General features: G+C 38.7%; 1 protein-coding gene across 10 annotated transcripts in view; it reads right to left on the bottom strand.

The window, feature by feature from the left end:
- The window catches only part of LOC105464243 (ATRX chromatin remodeler), a 284777-nt gene that overhangs the window by 17284 nt on the left and 248661 nt on the right, over window positions 1-18832 (bottom strand). For all 10 annotated transcript variants that reach the window (XM_011711962.2, XM_011711997.2, XM_011711976.3 and 7 more), the window contains one exon: window positions 383-532. In XM_011711962.2, the coding sequence (XP_011710264.2) occupies window positions 383-532 (150 nt within the window). The remainder of the gene's footprint in view (window positions 1-382; window positions 533-18832) is intronic.

The raw sequence follows: 18832 nt of genomic DNA, 5'->3' as shown, positions 1-18832 counted from the left end.
TTTCACGGTATACATGCAAAGCTACATTTACTACAACCTCCAAACACTAAGCTCCTATATGTTTGTTACTACAGAGAGGGTACTGATGGGAGGTTCGTGGTGCTAAATATATGGATTCCCACTCATCTCTCAATTCAACAAATACTAACCACAAATGGGGTTACTACTCTTTAAGTGTAAACTGTTTTCTTCTGTCTCCTCCTCCTACTCTACCACCAAAGGTAGCTGAAACCAGCCCATAAAGGGATTCTTGTAACTGGGGACTGTGTTCCTAAAACCCACTATATTATTATTACCTGTTTCAAATGTGACCCTTTTCTTCTTCATTGCTCTTTCAAATCACTAACATAACAAAAACGAAAACGCATTTTGCATCAACTACCTTCTTCTCTGCTTCATACTCAGCCCAAGCTGCTTTTCTTTCTTCTTCAGTCAACTCTTCTTCTTCTTTGTGGTCCAAAAGAGAATCATGTTCATGATATCCTACAATGTGTTCCTTATGTATCTGAAGGAGTTCTGCAAGTATGGTATCCTGTTTAGAGGGGTTGAAATAAGAGACAATTATTTTTCCCCTCTGGATAGTATAATACCTCCATAGTTCTATGGTCAACTGTACTAGAAACTAAAACCTGATTGCTACATATATATTTCTGATATATATGACAGATTACCTAAAAAACAGCAACAAAACATTTAACACCAGTCTCTTATGTAAGACTTTCATGTTTATACAGTATGTTTTAGGTATTCAATTTTTTTTTAATTACTAGTTTTCAGATTTCAAGGTCCTTCCACCAACTTAACATTTTTTTTCACATGCATTTTATTTTGTGCTTAATTCTGAGTTGATAAATGCTAACATAAGTCTGCTTAAATTAGTGATGATATTGGATGCCTGTGCTAGAAATCAAGGCTACTCCTATTTATACATAATAAACAACTTTATTTTCACAATCATTTTAGCTGCCAACCACTATGTTAACAAAAATCTAATCTAAATTAATCTAAACAGTTATAGGACAGTTTAACTGAAACATATAGCCCTTATACTTCAACTGCAGGAAGGTCAAATGTTAAATTACACTGTAAAGACCCATGGGTCAAATTTAAATTGATACATTTTTTGATTTATTATCATAGTATATATATTTTAAAGAAATCATGGTATCTCTTAAGCCAATCTTTTAAGATTATAAAAAATTGGGATCATTTATATACTCAGTAAGAACACTAAACTCCTGCTCTGTGTAATTATGACTGTGAGAGTGAGACACAAAGATAGATGGGGTGGGGGTTTAACGTGAATTACAGATACGTTACTTTTAATAAATTTAAAATATTCACAAGTTGTTCATTAAGAAATCACATAAGAAAACCTGGATCTATAAAAGGCAAATCAATTCACTTTACAGAAGGATTTTCCATAGCTTTTAACAAGTTTTCCTAGAACACACTTTCTAAATTGAGTGTGAATTTAGTGAAGGGACATAATTACTGATCAAATGAAGGTAGTGGAGGTACATATATAGCACACTGAATTCAAATTTAATCTGCATCTAGTGATGCTTAATGCACTCATAAATTTTTGCATAGACAAAGCCCACATTTGAAAATAATTATGCCTTTACACACGTTGAGTATAGGGTCCAAAAAGTGGTAGGAACTCAAATGTGTATTAAATAACTCAAGATGAAAAATTCAAATCATGAGGCCCTAAGTTTTTTTTTTTCTATACAATAGCAAATACACTAATTCCAAATATTCTGATATTTAATATCTTGTAAACAACTTTTTATCTTGCTACCCCAATAAACATTTTTCAACAATTATTTCCTTTCTTAACAGAACTGATTTTCTTAATAGATATAACCATAATAGAGACTTTACAATTCTTGTTTATTTTATTTTATTTTTTTTAGATAGGGTCCCATGTTGTCACCCAAGCTGGAGTGCAGTGGTTTGATCACAGTTCACTGCTGCCTTGAACTCCTGGGCTCAAGTGATTCTCCTGCCTCAGCCTCCCGAGTAGCTAGGACTACAGGTGCATACCACTGTACCTGGCTAATTTTAAAAATTCTGTAGACATAGGATCTCAGTATGTTTCCCAGGCTGGTTTCAAATTCCTGGCCTCAAGTGATCCTCCCACCTTGATCTCCCAAAATACTGAGATTACAACAGGTATAATCCATTTTGAGATGTATGTGTGTGCTATTTCCTTTGTTGAAAACAAAAAACAATAAAAGACCATACAAATGAGAGGACCCAATAAAGTCTACTGGTAGAATACATGGATGCTAACAGGCTTAGTTACTTTGAAATTTGAAATGTTAACTAAATGCTTCTCTCTCACGCCAGTGTAGAAACCTGTGATCAAAGCTGACTCTCTGGCTTATGCCACATACAATAGGTTTATCATCACTAGATCAATCTCCAAAGTCCACTGTTACTGACCAGGCAGGCAGGAAGACAGGCCAATCTGCATTAATTTATTCTACTAAAAGATAGGGCTTTCTTAAATGTGTAACTCCTACGCTCACTCCCCCAACACATACATGCCAAACACGACTCAAGAGAGAGATAAAATAATAAAACCAGATAACATTGACTAACATTTTTAGTACATTTACCAAATACAATGAGAAAAGTCAGCTGTTCTACAACACACCAAATAAATTACAAGATTAAAATGTTCTATGGATAATCTCTAATTTTACTTCTGTGTAGCAATAAATGATCTTAATCATAGTCAGATCAGTTCATTTCTCTAAGAAAGCAATCTGGATGAGAGAAAGGCCAAGAAAACTGTATACTAGGAACTAATTCATTTCTATCTATGCCACTGATTCTTTCAATAACACTGGATAATAACTTAGTCTAGCTATGACTGTAAATTAAATATGGATGATACACTCTCTGCTCACGTGTGTAACAGGATGATATGAAAATAGCAGGAATAAACAAAAGCATGAAAACACCCAATTCTTTGGAAATAAACACTGTCAAGTGCGGTATTTATTTCTCAATTCTAAACACCACAATTTATAACATTAATTATGTCTTTAATGGTTGGAGGGGAAGCCTTTCCAGAAACGCATATACACATAAACATATACACAAACTCATATACAGCCTTTTAAAAAATGTCTGAGATACCAGGAAAGCTTTATTAAGTCAGTCCTTAGCATTCTATAATTTCTAAGTCCAAATGTATCATCATGGAATTAGTAGAAATTGAAGCCCAGAGAGGCAAAGTAACTTTTTCCGATTACACAGCTAAGGACTACCTGGGACTGGAAACTAAATTTCCTGGCTCCTATGCAGTGATGATTCCATCACACCACAAAGAATGTCTGTTTTCTTTATAGTTCCTCTACTTCCCAGACCTATTCCCTTAGGTAAAAAAAGATAATTCACTGAAAGATTCCAGGGGAGGGGGAACTTACGTCTATTTTCTTACTTTTAGCACTTTTAAACTTTTATTTATTTATTTAGAGACAGAGTCTCGCTCTGTTGCGGGGCTGGAGTGCAGTGGTGCTCACTGCAACCTCCACCTCCCAGGTTCCAGCGATTCTCCTGCCTCAGCTTCCCGAGTAGCTGGGACTACAGGCACCCGCTACCATGCCTGGCTAATTTTTGTATTTTTAGTAGAGATGGAGTTTCACCAAGTTGGCCAGGCTGGTCTCGAACTCCTGACCTCAAGTGATCCACCCGCCTCGGCTTCCCAAAGTGCTGGGATTACAGGCATGAGTCACTGAACCTGGCCTGCACTTTTGTACTTTTTGAACTTTTTAAAACAAGCATGTTAATTTAATAAAAGAAAACATAAAAACTGAAAAAACAAGTCTCAAGACAAACTTGTGAAAGGCCAGTTCATGCTTATACTATACCTGAAAATAATACCACGTACTGTTTTACCATTTGCATCTTCAGGAGATACTTATTTTTGAGAAACGTCATTTCTAAACCCCTTTAATGTATTCACTCCACTAATTCTAGATTTAAAACCTATCCTATCAAGTCAGACATGACTGTCTAAGGTCAGGTTATGGTGAAGGTTCAGCCTTTAACCATGCAATAACTTTCCTTTTGACTTGCTAGTCAACTGAAATGCCAATGTAAGTCACAGGAAAAGTACATGTGAATTTGTTTGTTTTCTATCCTAGAAAGTTTCAGGTTTTTTGCCTAAAACATTACCTCCATCCTGGCTACTGTAATCCCTCTTTTCAAAGAACCAAACAAAACAAAATGCAAACAATACTAACATCCAATTACAAAACCAGGAAATAACTACCAGTAACATTTGTTATGTATTCCTCCACACATTTACACACACACACACACCTTTGCATAAAAATGGAATTGGACAAATGGCAAGATGGCTGATGAGAAGCAGCTGTGGTCTGTGGCACTCACAGGGAGGCATGAAAAGGGGTGAATGAATCCAACACCTTCAAATGAAATATTCAGGTTCTTACATTGGGACTGAATAGGCAAAAAGCACAGAGAGCAAGGAGAAGGTGCGGGGGGGCTATGGCCCATCCAGGAGCCACGTGGAGCAAAAGGAACTCCCATCCCCAGCCAGGGAAGGCAGTGAGTGAGTGTGCAACCCGCTCAGGAAGCCAGGCTTCTCCGATGGATCTTTGCAACATGTGGAGCAGGAGATCCCCTTGTGAACCCATTCCACCAGGATCTTGGGTCTGATACACAGAGCTGTGTGGAGGCTCGGCAAAACAGCAGCTCAGGCGCACACAGAGACCCAGGAATTTTGCATACTCCTGCCACGGGATCCCTGCCAAGGCATAAAATCCATCCATATACATCCCTAGGAAGGGGTCTGAATACAGGGAGCCAAGCAGCATGGCTCGGCAGGCCCCATTTCCATCGCACCTCACAGACTTGGAATCCCAGCTAGCCAACAGCAGAGGGCTGAAGTCCGCCTGAGACAAGACCAAGTTCCAGGGGGAGGGGCGGTCACCATCTCTGCAATTCAGGGGAAATAGCCAATCCAGCCTGCCAGCTGTGAAGAGTGGGCACAGCCCAGAGGAGGAGGGGCCGCCCACAGCACAGTGCAGTGGCCTTGCCAGATAAGGGGGCCAGACCGCTTCTTTAACCAGACGGACCCACTCCAAACTGAGTAGGACTTACTATGCAGGGTCAGAGATCTGATCTCTCGCTGGGAGGGAGCTGGGGGTAGCGGGGAGGGACGGCTGATATCTCTGTGGTTTCTGGGGACTCAGTTGTTCCAGCCTGTCCGTTGTGGAGAGTGCAGATCACCCAGCCAGGAGCACCGCCCCCGCCCCCCCACAAGGCATAGTGCAGCCGCCTTGCCAGATTGTAGCCAGACTGTTTATGTGACAGGCCCCGACCCACTCCTGCAGACAGAGATCTGATATCTCCATGGGAGGGAGCTCCCCAGGGGAGGGCCAGCGGCCATCTCTGTGCTTCCGTTAAATCAGCCATTCCAGCTTGCTGGCTATGGAGAATAAAGGTGGTACAGAGGAAAAAACCCCAGTGCAACACACCTGCTCTACCAAGAAGCAACCAGACTGTTTCATTGGGTGGGTCCCTGATCCCATCCCTCCTGACTGGGTGAGATCTTCCAGTGCGAGTCGCCAGCCGCCTCCTGCAGGTGCGGGAGAGGCAGAAGAAACTGGGGTCTGGAGCAGACCCCCAGCTAACCACAGGAGCCCTACAGTAGAGTGGCGTGACTGTTAAAAGAAAAACAAACAAACAGAAAACAACAGCAATGTCAACAACAACCAAAAAAAAAAAAGGCCCCGGAAAAAAAAAACCCATTCAAAGGGCAGCAACCTCAAGGATCAAAGGTAGATAAGCCCACAAAGATGAGAAACAATCAATGCAAAAACGATGAAAACTCAAAAAGCCAGAGTGCCTTTTCTTCTGCAAATGACTGCAACACCTCTCCAGCAAGAGCACAGAACTGGGCTGAGGCTGAGAAGGATGAAGTAACAGAAATACGCTTCTGAAGGTGAGTAATAACAAATTTTGCTGGGCTAAAAAAGCATGTTTTAACCCAAGGCAAAGAAGCTACGTATCATGATAAATCAATACAGGAGCGTATAGCAAGAATAGTCAGTTTAGAGAGGAACATAACCAACCTGATGGAGCTGAAAAACACAACACGAGAACGTCACAATGCAATCAAACTTCACAATGCAATTAATAGCAGAAGAGACCAAGGTGAGGAAAGAATCTTAGAACTGGAAGACTATCTTTCTAAAATAAGACAGGCAGACAAGAATAGAGAAAAAAGAATGAAAAGGAATGAACAAAACTTCTGAGAATTATGGGATTATGTAAGGAGACCAAATCTACGACTGACTGGGGTCCCTAAAACTGACAGGGAGAATGGAACCAAGCTGGAAAACATACTTCAGGATATCATCGAGGAGAACTTCCACAACCTAGCAAGACAGGCCAAAATTCAAATTCAGGAAATGCAGAGAACCCCAGTAAGATATTCCATGAGAAGATCAACCCCAAGATACATAATCATCAGATTCTCCAAGGTCGAAATGAAAGAAAAAATGTTGAGGGCAGCCAGAGAGAAAGGCCAGGTCACTTACACAAAAGGAAGCCCATCAGACTAACAGCAGACCTCTTAGCGAAAAACCTGTAAGCCAGAAGAGATTAGGGGCCAATATTCAACATTCTTAAAGAAAAGAAATTCCAGCCCAGAATTTCATATCCAGCCAAACTAAGCTTCACAAGCAAAGGAGAAATAAGATCCTTTTTAGACAAGCAAATTCTGAGGGAATTCATCACTAGCAGGCCTGCCTTGCAAGCGGTCCTGAAGGAAGCACTAAATATGGAAAGAAAAAACCATTATCAGCCACTAAAAAATACACTGAAGTACACAGTCCAGTGACACTATGAAGCAACCACACAAACAAGTCTGCAAAATAACCAGCTAGCATCATGATGACAGGATCCAATTCACACATAACAGTACTAACTTAAAATGGAAATGGGCTAACTGCCCAAATTAAAAGACACAGAATGGCAAGTTGGATAAATAGTCAAGCCCCATTGGTATGGTGTCTTCAAGAGACCCATGTCATGTGCAAAGACACCCATAGGCTGAAAATAAAGGGACACAAGAAAATTTGCCAAGCAAATGGAAAACAGGAAAAAGCAGGGGTAGCAATCCTAGTTTCTGACAAAACAGACTTTAATACAACAAAGATCAGAAAAGACAAAGACAGGCATTACATAATGGTAAAGGGTTCAATTCGTCAAGAAGAGCTAACTATTCTTAATATATACACACACAATATAGGAGCACCCAAATTCATAAAGCAAGTTCTTAGAGACCTATAAAGAGAATCAGACTCCCATACAATAATAGTGGGAGAGTTTAACACCCCTCTGACAATATTAGATCATTGAGACAGAAAATTAACAAAGATATTCAGGACCTGAACTCAGCTCTGTATCATGTGGACCCGATAGATACTTACAGAACTCTTTACCCAAAAACAACAGAATATACATTCTTCTCACTGCCACACAACACATACTCTAAAATTTATCACATAATAGGAAAATACTCCTCAGCAAATGCAAAAGAACTGAAATCATAACAGTCTCTTAGACCACAGCGCAAGCAAATTAGAACTCAAGAATAAGAAATCCACTCAAAACCATACAACTACATGGAAATTGAACAACCTGCTCCTTAATGACTCTTGGATAAATAATGAAATTAAGGTAGAAATCAAGAAGATTTTTGAAATTAATGTGAACAAAGAGAAAACATATCAGAATCTCTGGGAGAGAAATTTATAGCACTAAAATGCCCACATCAAAAAGCTAGAAAGGCTGGGCGCAGTGGCTCATGCCTGTAATCCCTGCACTTTGGGAGGCCGAGGTGGGTGGATCACTTGAGGTCAGTAGTTCGAGACCAGCCTGACCAACATGGTGAAACCCCATCTCTACTAAAAATACAAAAAAATTAGCGAGGTGTGGTGGCAGGCGCCTGTAATCTCAGCTACTTGGGAGGCTGAGGCAGGAGAATCCCTTGTACCCAACAGGCAGAGGTTGGAGTGAGCTGAGATCGTGCCATTATACTCTAACCTGGGCAACAGAGCAAGACTCCATCTCAAAACAAACAAACAAAAAAACAAAACTAGAAAGATCTCAAGTTAACAACCTAACATCTCAACTAAAAGAACTAGAGAACCAAGAGAAATCAAACCCCAAAGCTAGCAGAAGACAAGAAATAACTAAGGTCAGAGCTGAGCTGAAGGAAACAGACACATGGAAAATCCATTAAAAAAAAAAAAAATCAATGAATTCAGGAGGTGATTTCTTAAAAAAAAATTAATAAAATAGATAGACTGCTAGCTAGGCTAATGAAGAAAAGAAAGAAGAATCAAATAAAATCAGAAACAAGGGGGACATCACCACTGACCCCACAGAAATGCAAACCACCATCAGAGAATAATATAAACACCTCTACGCACAAAAACTAGAAAATCCAAAAGAAACGGACAATTTCTTGGACAAACACACCCTCCAAGACTGAACCAGGAAGAAATTGAATCTCTGAATAGACTAGTAACATGTTCCAAAATTGAGGCAGTAATAAATAGCCTACCATCCAAAAAAAGCCCAGGACCAGATGGATTCACAGCCGAATTCTACCACAGGTACAAAGAGGAGCTGAATACTGAAACTATTCCAAAAAATTACAGAGGAAGGACTCCTCCATAACTCATTCTATGAGGTCAGCATCACCCTGATATGAAAACCTGGCAGAGATACAACAACAAAAAAAGAAAACTTCAGGCCAATATCCTTGATGAACATTGATGCAAAAAAATCCTCAATACAATACTGGCAAAATGCAACAAGCAGCACATCAAAAAGCTTATCTACCACGAGCAAGCTGGTGTCATGCCTGGATTGCAAGGTTGGTTCAACATACACAAATAAATAAATGTGATTCATCACATAAACAGAACTAAACACAAAAACCACATGGTTATCTCAATAGATGCAAAAAACTTCTTCAATAAAATTGAGCATGCCTTCATTGTTTAAAACTCTCAATAAACTAGGTATTGAAGGAACATACCTCAAAATAATAAGAGCAATATACGACAAACCCATGGCCAATATCATACTGAATGGGCAAAAGCTGGAACCATTCCCCTTGAAAACTGGCACAAGACAAAGATGCCTTCTCTCACCACCCTTACTCAACATAGTATTGGAAGTCCTGGCCAGGGCAATCAGGCAAGAGAAAGAAATAAACCGTATTCAAATAGGAAGAGAGGAAGTCAAATTATCTTTGTTTGCATATGACATGTTCCTATGGCTAGAAAACCTCACTGTCTCAGCCCAAAAGCTTCTTAAGCTGATAAGAAACTTCAGCAAATTCTCAGGATATAAAATCAATGTGTAAAAATTACTAGCATTCCTATACACCAACAACAGGCAAGCAGAGAGCCAAATCATGAATAAACTCCCATTCACAATTGCTACAGAGAGAATAAAATACCTAGGAATACAGCTAGCAAGGGGGAAGCAAAGGACCTCTTCAAGGAGAACAACAAACCACTGCTCAGAGAAATCAGAGAGGATACAAGCAAATAAAGAAACATTCCATGCTCATAGATAGGAAGAATCAGTATTGTGAAAATGGCCATACTTCCCAAAGTAACTTACAGATTCAATGCTATTCCCATTAAACTACCACTGACAATTCTTCACAGGATTAGAAAGAAAAAAAAAACTATTTGAAAATTCGTATGGAACCAAAAAAGAGCCCAAATAGCCAATGGATCCTAAGCAAAAAGAACAAAGCTGGAGGCATCATGCTACCTGAGTTTATCTATACCACAAGTCTACAGTAACCAAAACAGCATGGTACTTGTACAAAAACAGACACATCGACCAATGGATTAGAATAGAGAACCCAGAAATAAGACCACACACCTACGGCCATCTGCTCTTTGACAAACCTGACCAAAACGAGCAATGGGGAAAGGATTCCCTATTTAATAAGTGGTGATAGGAGAACAGGCAAGCCATATGCAGAAAACTGAAACCAGAACCCTTCCTTACACCATATACAAAGTTTAACTCAAGATGGATTACAGACTGAAATGTAAAACCCCGAACTATAAAAACCCCAGAAGAAAATCTAGGCAATACCATTCAGGATATAGGCATGGGCAAAAATTTCATGAGAAAAACACCAAAAGCAACTGCAACAGAAGCCAAAATTGACAAATGGGATCTAATTAAACTAAAAAGCTTCTGCACAACAAAAGAAATGATCATCAGAGTGAACAGACAACCTACAAAATGGAAGAAAACATTTGCAATCTATCCATATCACAAAGGTATAATATCCAGAATCTACAAGAAATTTAAACAAATCTATGAGAAAGAAACAAACAATGCCATTAAAAAGTAGGCAAAGGACATGAACAGATACTTCTCAAAAGAAGACATACTTGTGGCCAATAAACACATGAAAAAAAGCTCATCATCACTGATCGTTAGAGAAATGCGAATCAAAACCACAATGAGATACCATCTGATACCAATCAGAATGGCTATTATTAAAAAGTCAAAAAACAGCAGATGTTGGAAAGGTTGTGGAGAAAAAAGAACACTTTTATACTGTTGGTGTTCAACCATTGTGGAAGGCAGTGTGGCGATTCCTCAAAGACCGAGAGGCAGAAATAACATCTGACCCAGCAATCCCATTACTGGGTATATACCCAAAGGAATAGAAATCATTCTATTATAAAGATACGTGCATGCGTATGTTCACTGCAGCACAAAAGCAAAATCATGGAATCAACCTATATGCCCATCAATGATAGACTGGATAAAGAAAAGGTGGTACATATATCAGATGGTACATATATACACTATGCAGCCATAAAAAGGAACAAGATCATGTCCCTTGCAGGGACATGGATGGAGATAGGAGCCATTATTCTCAGCAAACTAATGCAGGAACAGAAAACCAAACCCCACATGTTCTCACTTATAAAGTGGGACCTGATCGATGAGAACACATGGACACAAGGAGGGGGACAACACACACTTGGCAACTGTGGGGGGTTGGGTGAGGGAGGGCATCAGGAAGAATAGCTAATGGATGCTGAGCTTAATACCTGGGTGATGGGATGATCTGTGCAGTAAACCACCATGGCACATGTTTACCTATGTAACAAACCTGCACATGTATTCCGGAACTTAAAAGTTGAAAGAAAAAAAATGGAATTGAAGTATATGTAGTTTTGAAACATACTCTTATCTCTTAATACCTTTCCGAGGATATCATTTTACATCAAATCCAACCCTTCATCATTTCTAATAGCTGCACAGTGCTTATATAGTTACACTTTATCATCTATTTAATCATTCCCTTACTTAAGAGTTTATTAAAACATTAAGACTGCTTCCAGTTTTTATTACCAAATCTGCAAACAAGGGTTAATGAATAAAGTTTAATGTATTTCAATCACTTATTTATATGATTACGCCAAAAATATTCAAAGACTCAGATAAGCATGCTTTCCATAATTTTCATTTTAACAAAGAAAAGACCAGGCAAATAAGTTAACTGGTTTTTTAAATTGGAAATCATTTATGTCGTTCATAAGCAGGAAGGCAGAAGTCTTTCTTTCCTCCAGAGTGCTATGTAAGACATGAATAAGAGAAAAAAGATAGCGGATTTGTGACACAAACCGTTTCTAAATCTTCCCCTTTTAATTAATAGCAGCATACCATCAATATAAGAAACAAATAATGAAATTAAGAGGATAAAAAAGTATTTGTAACAGAATCTTCAGATTATTTCTTTGGGAAAAAACAGTTTTGCAAAGTCCAGAGCAAGTTATAAAAGTTAATAAAGAAAATTTCTTCCCAATACACAACACAACTGGTGGAAAGGTTTTTGTTTTATCCTGTAAAAGCATGCATTTATATTAGTTGCTAGAGTAACACTATTATTGAAAACAATACTGGAACAGAATCTATAATCACTAGGCCAACAGTCATCAAAATGAGATTTAAATTACATCCAAATGTGTACCTTTACTTTTCTTTGTCTAAACTTTTTCCCGTTTAAGTGAAAAAGCTTATATACTGGGAAAAGCGAGGTCTATATTCTAGCTCACAATCTAAATTAGCTTAAGCTTTTAAAATGACTAGTTCAATTAATAAAACAAAATTAATGATAAATTAAAAGTTTAAGTTAATTTACTTAGAAGTTTAAAGTAGTTGGCAAGCTGACAAAAATTCCCATCTAATTAATTCTGAAATTCAACCTTGAAAATAAAATATCTAAAAAAATAAGGCTTTGCCTGGGGGTAAGGGAGGGGGTTTGCCACGTTTCAAAAATATTTTGCTTGCCATTACTTTGAATTTGAGTTTTATAATATCTGGAAACAAAATCACCAGAATACTTAACTGCCACATGACCCACTCAAAAAGCTATGAAAAATTCCTTTTATTGCTTAAATAAATCTAGCTTCTTAGTAAAGAAATTTAATATTCCTGGTCAAAAAGCGTCTACTTTCAAATTTGAAGGCTCTTTCTTCCCAAACTACACTGGAAAAAATGCAGTGAATTTGATAAGTAACTAGAGAGCTTATTGAATGAAATTCTCATAACACCTTGTATCAGATTTTTTGGTCACAAGCACATAACCTTTGTCAAAGAGCATTTATAAATATATCCAGATTCCCAAATTGTTGGTATGAATAAGATAGTGACAACTACAGAACTTGTCACTTTAAATGAAAGAAAAGGCAGGCCTGCCAAACTGACTTAGGTGGAAGGTAAAAGCCTCCTTTGATAAGAATGTTTTCTCCTTAACACTTAAAGAACTAGATACTACATTTAGCAATTTACCTTTAAAAATTGGATATCCATTACAACCATTACATATGCCACATGCCACTGAGGTAGAAAGTCATCATTCTAGATTTTATATGACTGCAGTGACATTCTAGAAGTTGCAGCTTTCCAAGGATAGCCTCGATTGAAACTCAATTTTCATTCTACACAATCTTGAGTTAACATTATTTCACAAACATTGTTACATTCTCTAACTCAACTATAGGTGCAATGTAAAAAGGAAACAGAAGATATGAAACAGGAATGAAAGCAGCTACTTAGCAGTTCAAATTATGTCTTTTTTTTTTTTTTTTGAGACAGAGTCTCACTCTGTCACGCAGGCTGGAGTGCAGTGGCACAATCTCAGCTCATTGCAACCTCTGCCTCCTGGGTACAAGCAATTATCTTGACTCAGCCTCCCAAGTAGCTGGAATTACAGGTGCCTGCCATCACCACATGCCTGGCTAATTTTTTTTTTTTTGTATTTTTTGTAGATACAGGGTTTTACCATGTTGTCCAGGCTGGTCTTGAACTCCTGACCTCAAGTGATCCGCCTGCCTCAGCCTCCCAAAGTGCTGGGATTACAGGTGTGAGCCACCATGCCTGTCCACATCTTTTGTTTTTTAAGAGACAGGGACTCACTATGTTGCCTAGGCTGGAGTGCAGTGGCTATTCATAGGTGTGATTATGTGTTGCATAGCCTCGAACCCCTGAGCTCAAACAATCCTCCTGCCTCAGTCTCTTGAGAAGCTGGGACTACAGGGGTGTGCCATCACACCTGGCTTTCAAATTATATCTTAGACAAAGAAAACATTAATAAAAGATAAGAAGTACAATAATAAAAAAGGAAATAAGGCCATCTAGTAATTCTTACACTGATCAAAATCTCTCTTGCAATTTATATTCCTTTAAGGGTCCAAAATAATAAATCTGATATAAAAAAACTTGGTCATGCAAACACTAGTAATGGAAGAGACGAAAGTGAGGTATTCACCTACTTAAGCCCTTAAAAGGATTATAGCTTCAATTTCTTGCTACTCTTACTCCAGGAGTGTTAAAAGACTTACATGTATGAATCAGTCAACCTAACCAATACAGTAACACCACTTTAGGATATTAATATACAGATACTGTGACACTCAAATATCTACATTAATTCAGAATCATTAAGCATTCCAACGTGTTATGTTCTTCTGAACTGTAAATGAAAATGGGGGAAAAAATTGAAGGACATATAGCTTTGTTTCCCAGGTTTCTCTCTACAATGGATAATTTCACGAGCAGGTTGCCTGAAATGTAAACACCAAATAATCAACTTATTTGATAAAAAAGAAGATCTGTTCCAGCCTTTCGAATTTCAGAGGTAAATTTAATGGAATGATTTAAATTATATATACTTACACACACATGCACGCACACACACACACCCCCAAAAAAAAGGTGGTAACTTTGTCAACTGGGAGGCTTTAGGTGTAGTGATTAGGATCATAGGCTCTGGAATACTGCTCTCTAATAGTACTCTCTGCAACGATGGAAATGTTCTGTGTTTGCACTATCCAAGAGAGTAGCTACAAGCCACATGCGACTACTGAGTATCTGAAGTGTGACTAATGTGACGGAGAAACTGATTTTTTAACTTAATTTTAATGTAAATGTAAATAGCCATATGGAGCTAGTGGCTCTTGTATTGAACAGTGAGTCTCAAGCAGATTTTAATCCTAGTTCCACCACTTATTAGCCCTTTCTCCTTGAGCAAGTTACCTCGCTGAACCTCAGTCTTCTGGTATATAAAACGGGCTACTAAGTATCTATTTCATGGGATTATTGTGGAGATTAAATACTACACATGAAGTGCTTAGCACAGTACCTGGTTTACCACTGACCTTTGTGTCACTAAATCTAATGGTCAATTCTCAGACCTGATCCTGTCTTACTCATCAGTAACATGTGACAGAATTTAATCACTCTCTTCATCAAAATACTCTCTTCTCTTGGTTGGCTTCTGGGAGAACTATACTGGTGTTATTTACCACTTTCTATTATTTCTAACACCTTTTCTAATAGTGTTAAAGCTGACCCTCACCTTAAAAAGAAAAAAAGAAAAGAAAAGAGCCCAGCATGGTGGTACACGCCTGTAGACTCAGCAACTTGGGAGGCTGAAGCAGGAAGATTGCTTGGGCTCAGGAATTCAAGACCAGCCTGGGCAACATAGTGAGACTCTATCTCTTTAAAAAAAACATATTTCTATACAGAGGCATTTTACACCCTAACCAAGTTTTTCTAATAAAAAATTGAGGAGATGTTTGACAGGACAAATTATCTGATATTGGAGTTGTCCAAGAAAATCCTAGATATATGGCTGTCAAAACTTTAGAAAGACCAATAGTTATTACCTGTCCTGAAAATGTATATATGTATTTTTAAAAACTTAGCAGATACACAATAGCAAAGTCATGGAATCAGCCTAAGTGTCCACCAATGGATGATTGGATAAAGAAAATGTGGTATGCGCATGTTCTCACTTATAAGTGGGAGCTGAATGATGAGAACACATGAACACGCTGAGGGGAACAACACACAATGGGGACTGTCGGGGTGAGGGTTGAGGGGAGAGACAGCATCAGGAAGAATAGCTAATAGATGCTGGGCTTAATACCTAGGTGTTGAGGTGATCTATACAGCAAACCACCATGGCACACGTTTACCCATGTAAACCTGCACATCTTGCACATGTGACCCTGAACTTAAAAGTTGAAGGATAGTGGCCGGGCACGGTGGCTCAAGCCTGTAATCCCAGCACTTTGGGAGGCCGAGATGGGCGGATCACGAGGTCAGGAGATCGAGACCAGCCTGGCTAACACGGTGAAACCCCGTCTCTACTAAAAATACAAAAAACTAGCCGGGCGAGGTGGCGGGCGCCTGTAGTCCCAGCTATTTGGGAGGCTGAGGCAGGAGAATGGCGTAAACCTGGGAGGCAGAGCTTGTAGTGAGCTGAGATCCGGCCACTGCACTCCAGCCTGGGTGACAGAGCGAGACTCTGTCTCAAAAAAAAAAAAAAAAAAAAAAAAAAGTTGAAGGATAAGAAAAATGTGGTGTGTATACACACACGTGCACGCGCACACACACACACACACACACACACACACACCCCAACACACCATGGAATACTACTCAGACATAAAAATAAATGAAATCATGTCTTTTACAACAACATTGGTGGAACTGGAGAGGCCATTATCTTAAGGAAGTAATTCAGAAATACAAAGTCAAATACTACATATTCTCACCTGTAAGTGGGGGCTAAACAATGTGCACACATGGACAAACAGAATGAAATAATAGACACTGGAGACTCCAAAAGGCGGGAGGGTAGGAGGGAGATGAGGGATAAGAAATTATGTATTGCATACAATTAACACTATTCAGGTGATGGTTACGCTAAAAACCCAGACTTCACCACTGTGCAATATATCTGTTTAAAAACAATGCATTTGTACTCCCTGAATCTATAAAAATAAAGAAATTTTTAAATTAAAAAAGTTAGCTGATGCATAAAGGACACCTCTCATTACCTAAAATGAAAAACACAGTAAGCCTAAGCAATTTTGAGGATCAGATAATGTTGGAATTATAAGAAACTTCGGAATTAAGTTAATTTGCTGCTCTTATTTTACCAGAGACTGAGGCACAGACATTAAGTGATGTGTCAGTAATTTTTATGTTTATGTAAAGACAAAGGGCCTTGCTGGATTTTTTTCTTCTCTTTATGAATGCTAACTTTGCTCCTTTTTCTTTGAGACGGAGTCTCACTCTGTCACTAGGCTGGAGTGCAGTGGCGCGATTCGGCTCACCGCAACCTCCGCCTCCCGGGTTCAAGCAATTCTCCTGCTTCAGCCTCCCAAGTAGCTGGGACTACAGGCGAGCGCCACCACGCCCAGCTAATTTTTGTACTTTTAGTAGAGATGGGGTTTCACCATGTTGGCCAGAATGGTCTCGATCTCTTGACCTTGTGATCCACCAGCCTCGGCCTCCCAAAGTGCTGGGATTACAGGCGTGAGCCACCATGCCCAGCCACTTTACTCCTTAATGGTTGGGTGATCCTTTACTACAAAGGAATAGTATCACCTATAGCTCAGAGCTACTGTAAGGAGTAAATGAGACAATGTGTTTAAAGGTACATAGTATAAGCACTCAATATATGTATTACTCCTTTTCCCATACCGGTTTTCAAAAAAATATTAACCCCTTTAAACATGTCACGCATAAAACATTCTTGCCAAAAATGTATGTCATGAATCTCATCAAGCCTTTACATCTAATTTCTGATTTCAAGTATACAGAATATATAAGAGGCAGAATAAGTTCAAACACTGTCAGGAAATAATCAAACAAATCCAGAATGGAGGGTGAGAAAATGAATGTGCTAAAATAAAAGAGACATAACAAAGAGAAACAACCACCACAGACTAACAGTGGATCTCTCTGCAGAAATCCTACAAGCCAGAAGAGAATGGGGGCCAATATTCAACATTCTTAAAGAAAATAATTTTCAACCCAGAATTTCATATCCAGCTAAACTAAGCTTCATAGGTGAAGGATAAATAAATTCCTTTACAGACAAGCAAATTCTGAGAGATTTTGTCACCACCAGGCCTGCCTTATAAGAGCTCCTGAAGGAAGCACTAAACATGGAAAGGAACAACCAGTACCAGACACTGTAAAAACACGCCAAATTGTAAAGACCATCGTCGCTATGAAGAAACTACATCAACGGGCAAAATAACCAGCTAGAATCACAATGACAGGATCAAATTCACACATAACAATATTAACCTTAAATGTAAATGGCCTAAATGACCCAATTAAAAGACACAGACTGGCAAATTGGATAAAGAGTCAACCCCATCAGTTTGCTGTATTCCGGAGACCCACCCCACTTGCAAAGACACACATGGGCTCAAAACAAAGGGATGGAGGAATAATTTACCAAGCAAATGGAAAACAAAAACAAGCAAGAGTTGCAATGCTAATCTCTGATAAAACAGACTTTAAACCAACAAAGATCAAAAGAGACCAAGAAAGGCATTACATAATGGTAAAAGGATCAATGCATCAAGAAGAGTTAACTATCCTAAATATATATGTACCCAATACAAGAGCACCCAGATTCGTAAAGCAAGTTCTTAAAGGCCTACTAAGAGACTCAGACTCCCACTCAATAATAGTGGGAGACTTTAACACCCCACTGTCAATATCAGACAGATCAATGAGAGAAAATTAACAAGGATATTCAGGACTTGAACTCAGCTCTGGACCAAGTGGACCTAATAGATATCTTCAGAACTCTCTACCCTAAATCAACAGAACAATGCATTCTACTCGGCAACTCCTTGCACTTATTCTAAAATTGACCACATACTTGGAAGTAAAACACCCCTCAGCAAATGCAAAAGAATGGAAATCATAACAGTCTCTCAGACCACAGAGCAATCAAATCAGAACTCGAGATTAAGAAACTCACTCAAAACTGCACAACTGCATGGAAACTGAACAACCTCCTCCTGAATGACTACTGGGTAAATAACAAAATTAAGGCAGAAATAAAGAAGTTCTTTGAAACCAATGAGAACAAAGAGACAACGTACCAGAATCTCTGGGACACATTTAAAGCAGTGTGTAGAGGGAAATTTATAGCACTAAATGCCCACAAGAGAAAGCAGGAAAGATCTAAAATCGACACCCTAACATCACAATTAAAAGAATTAGAGAAGCAAAAGCAAACAAATTCAAAAGCCAGCAGAAGACAAGAAATAACTAAGATCAGAGAAGAACCGAAAGAGATAGAGACACAAAAAAACCTTCAAAAAAAATCAATGAATCCAGGAGCTGGTTGTCTGAAAAGATCAACAAAATAGATAGACTGCTAGCCAGACTGATAAAAAAG

Source organism: Macaca nemestrina, chromosome X (assembly GCF_043159975.1).
Source record: "Macaca nemestrina isolate mMacNem1 chromosome X, mMacNem.hap1, whole genome shotgun sequence".
Classification (NCBI taxonomy): Eukaryota; Metazoa; Chordata; class Mammalia; order Primates; family Cercopithecidae; genus Macaca; species Macaca nemestrina.
The sequence above is the reverse complement of the archived record's forward strand: the minus strand, read 5'-3'. Positions and strand labels throughout refer to the sequence as shown.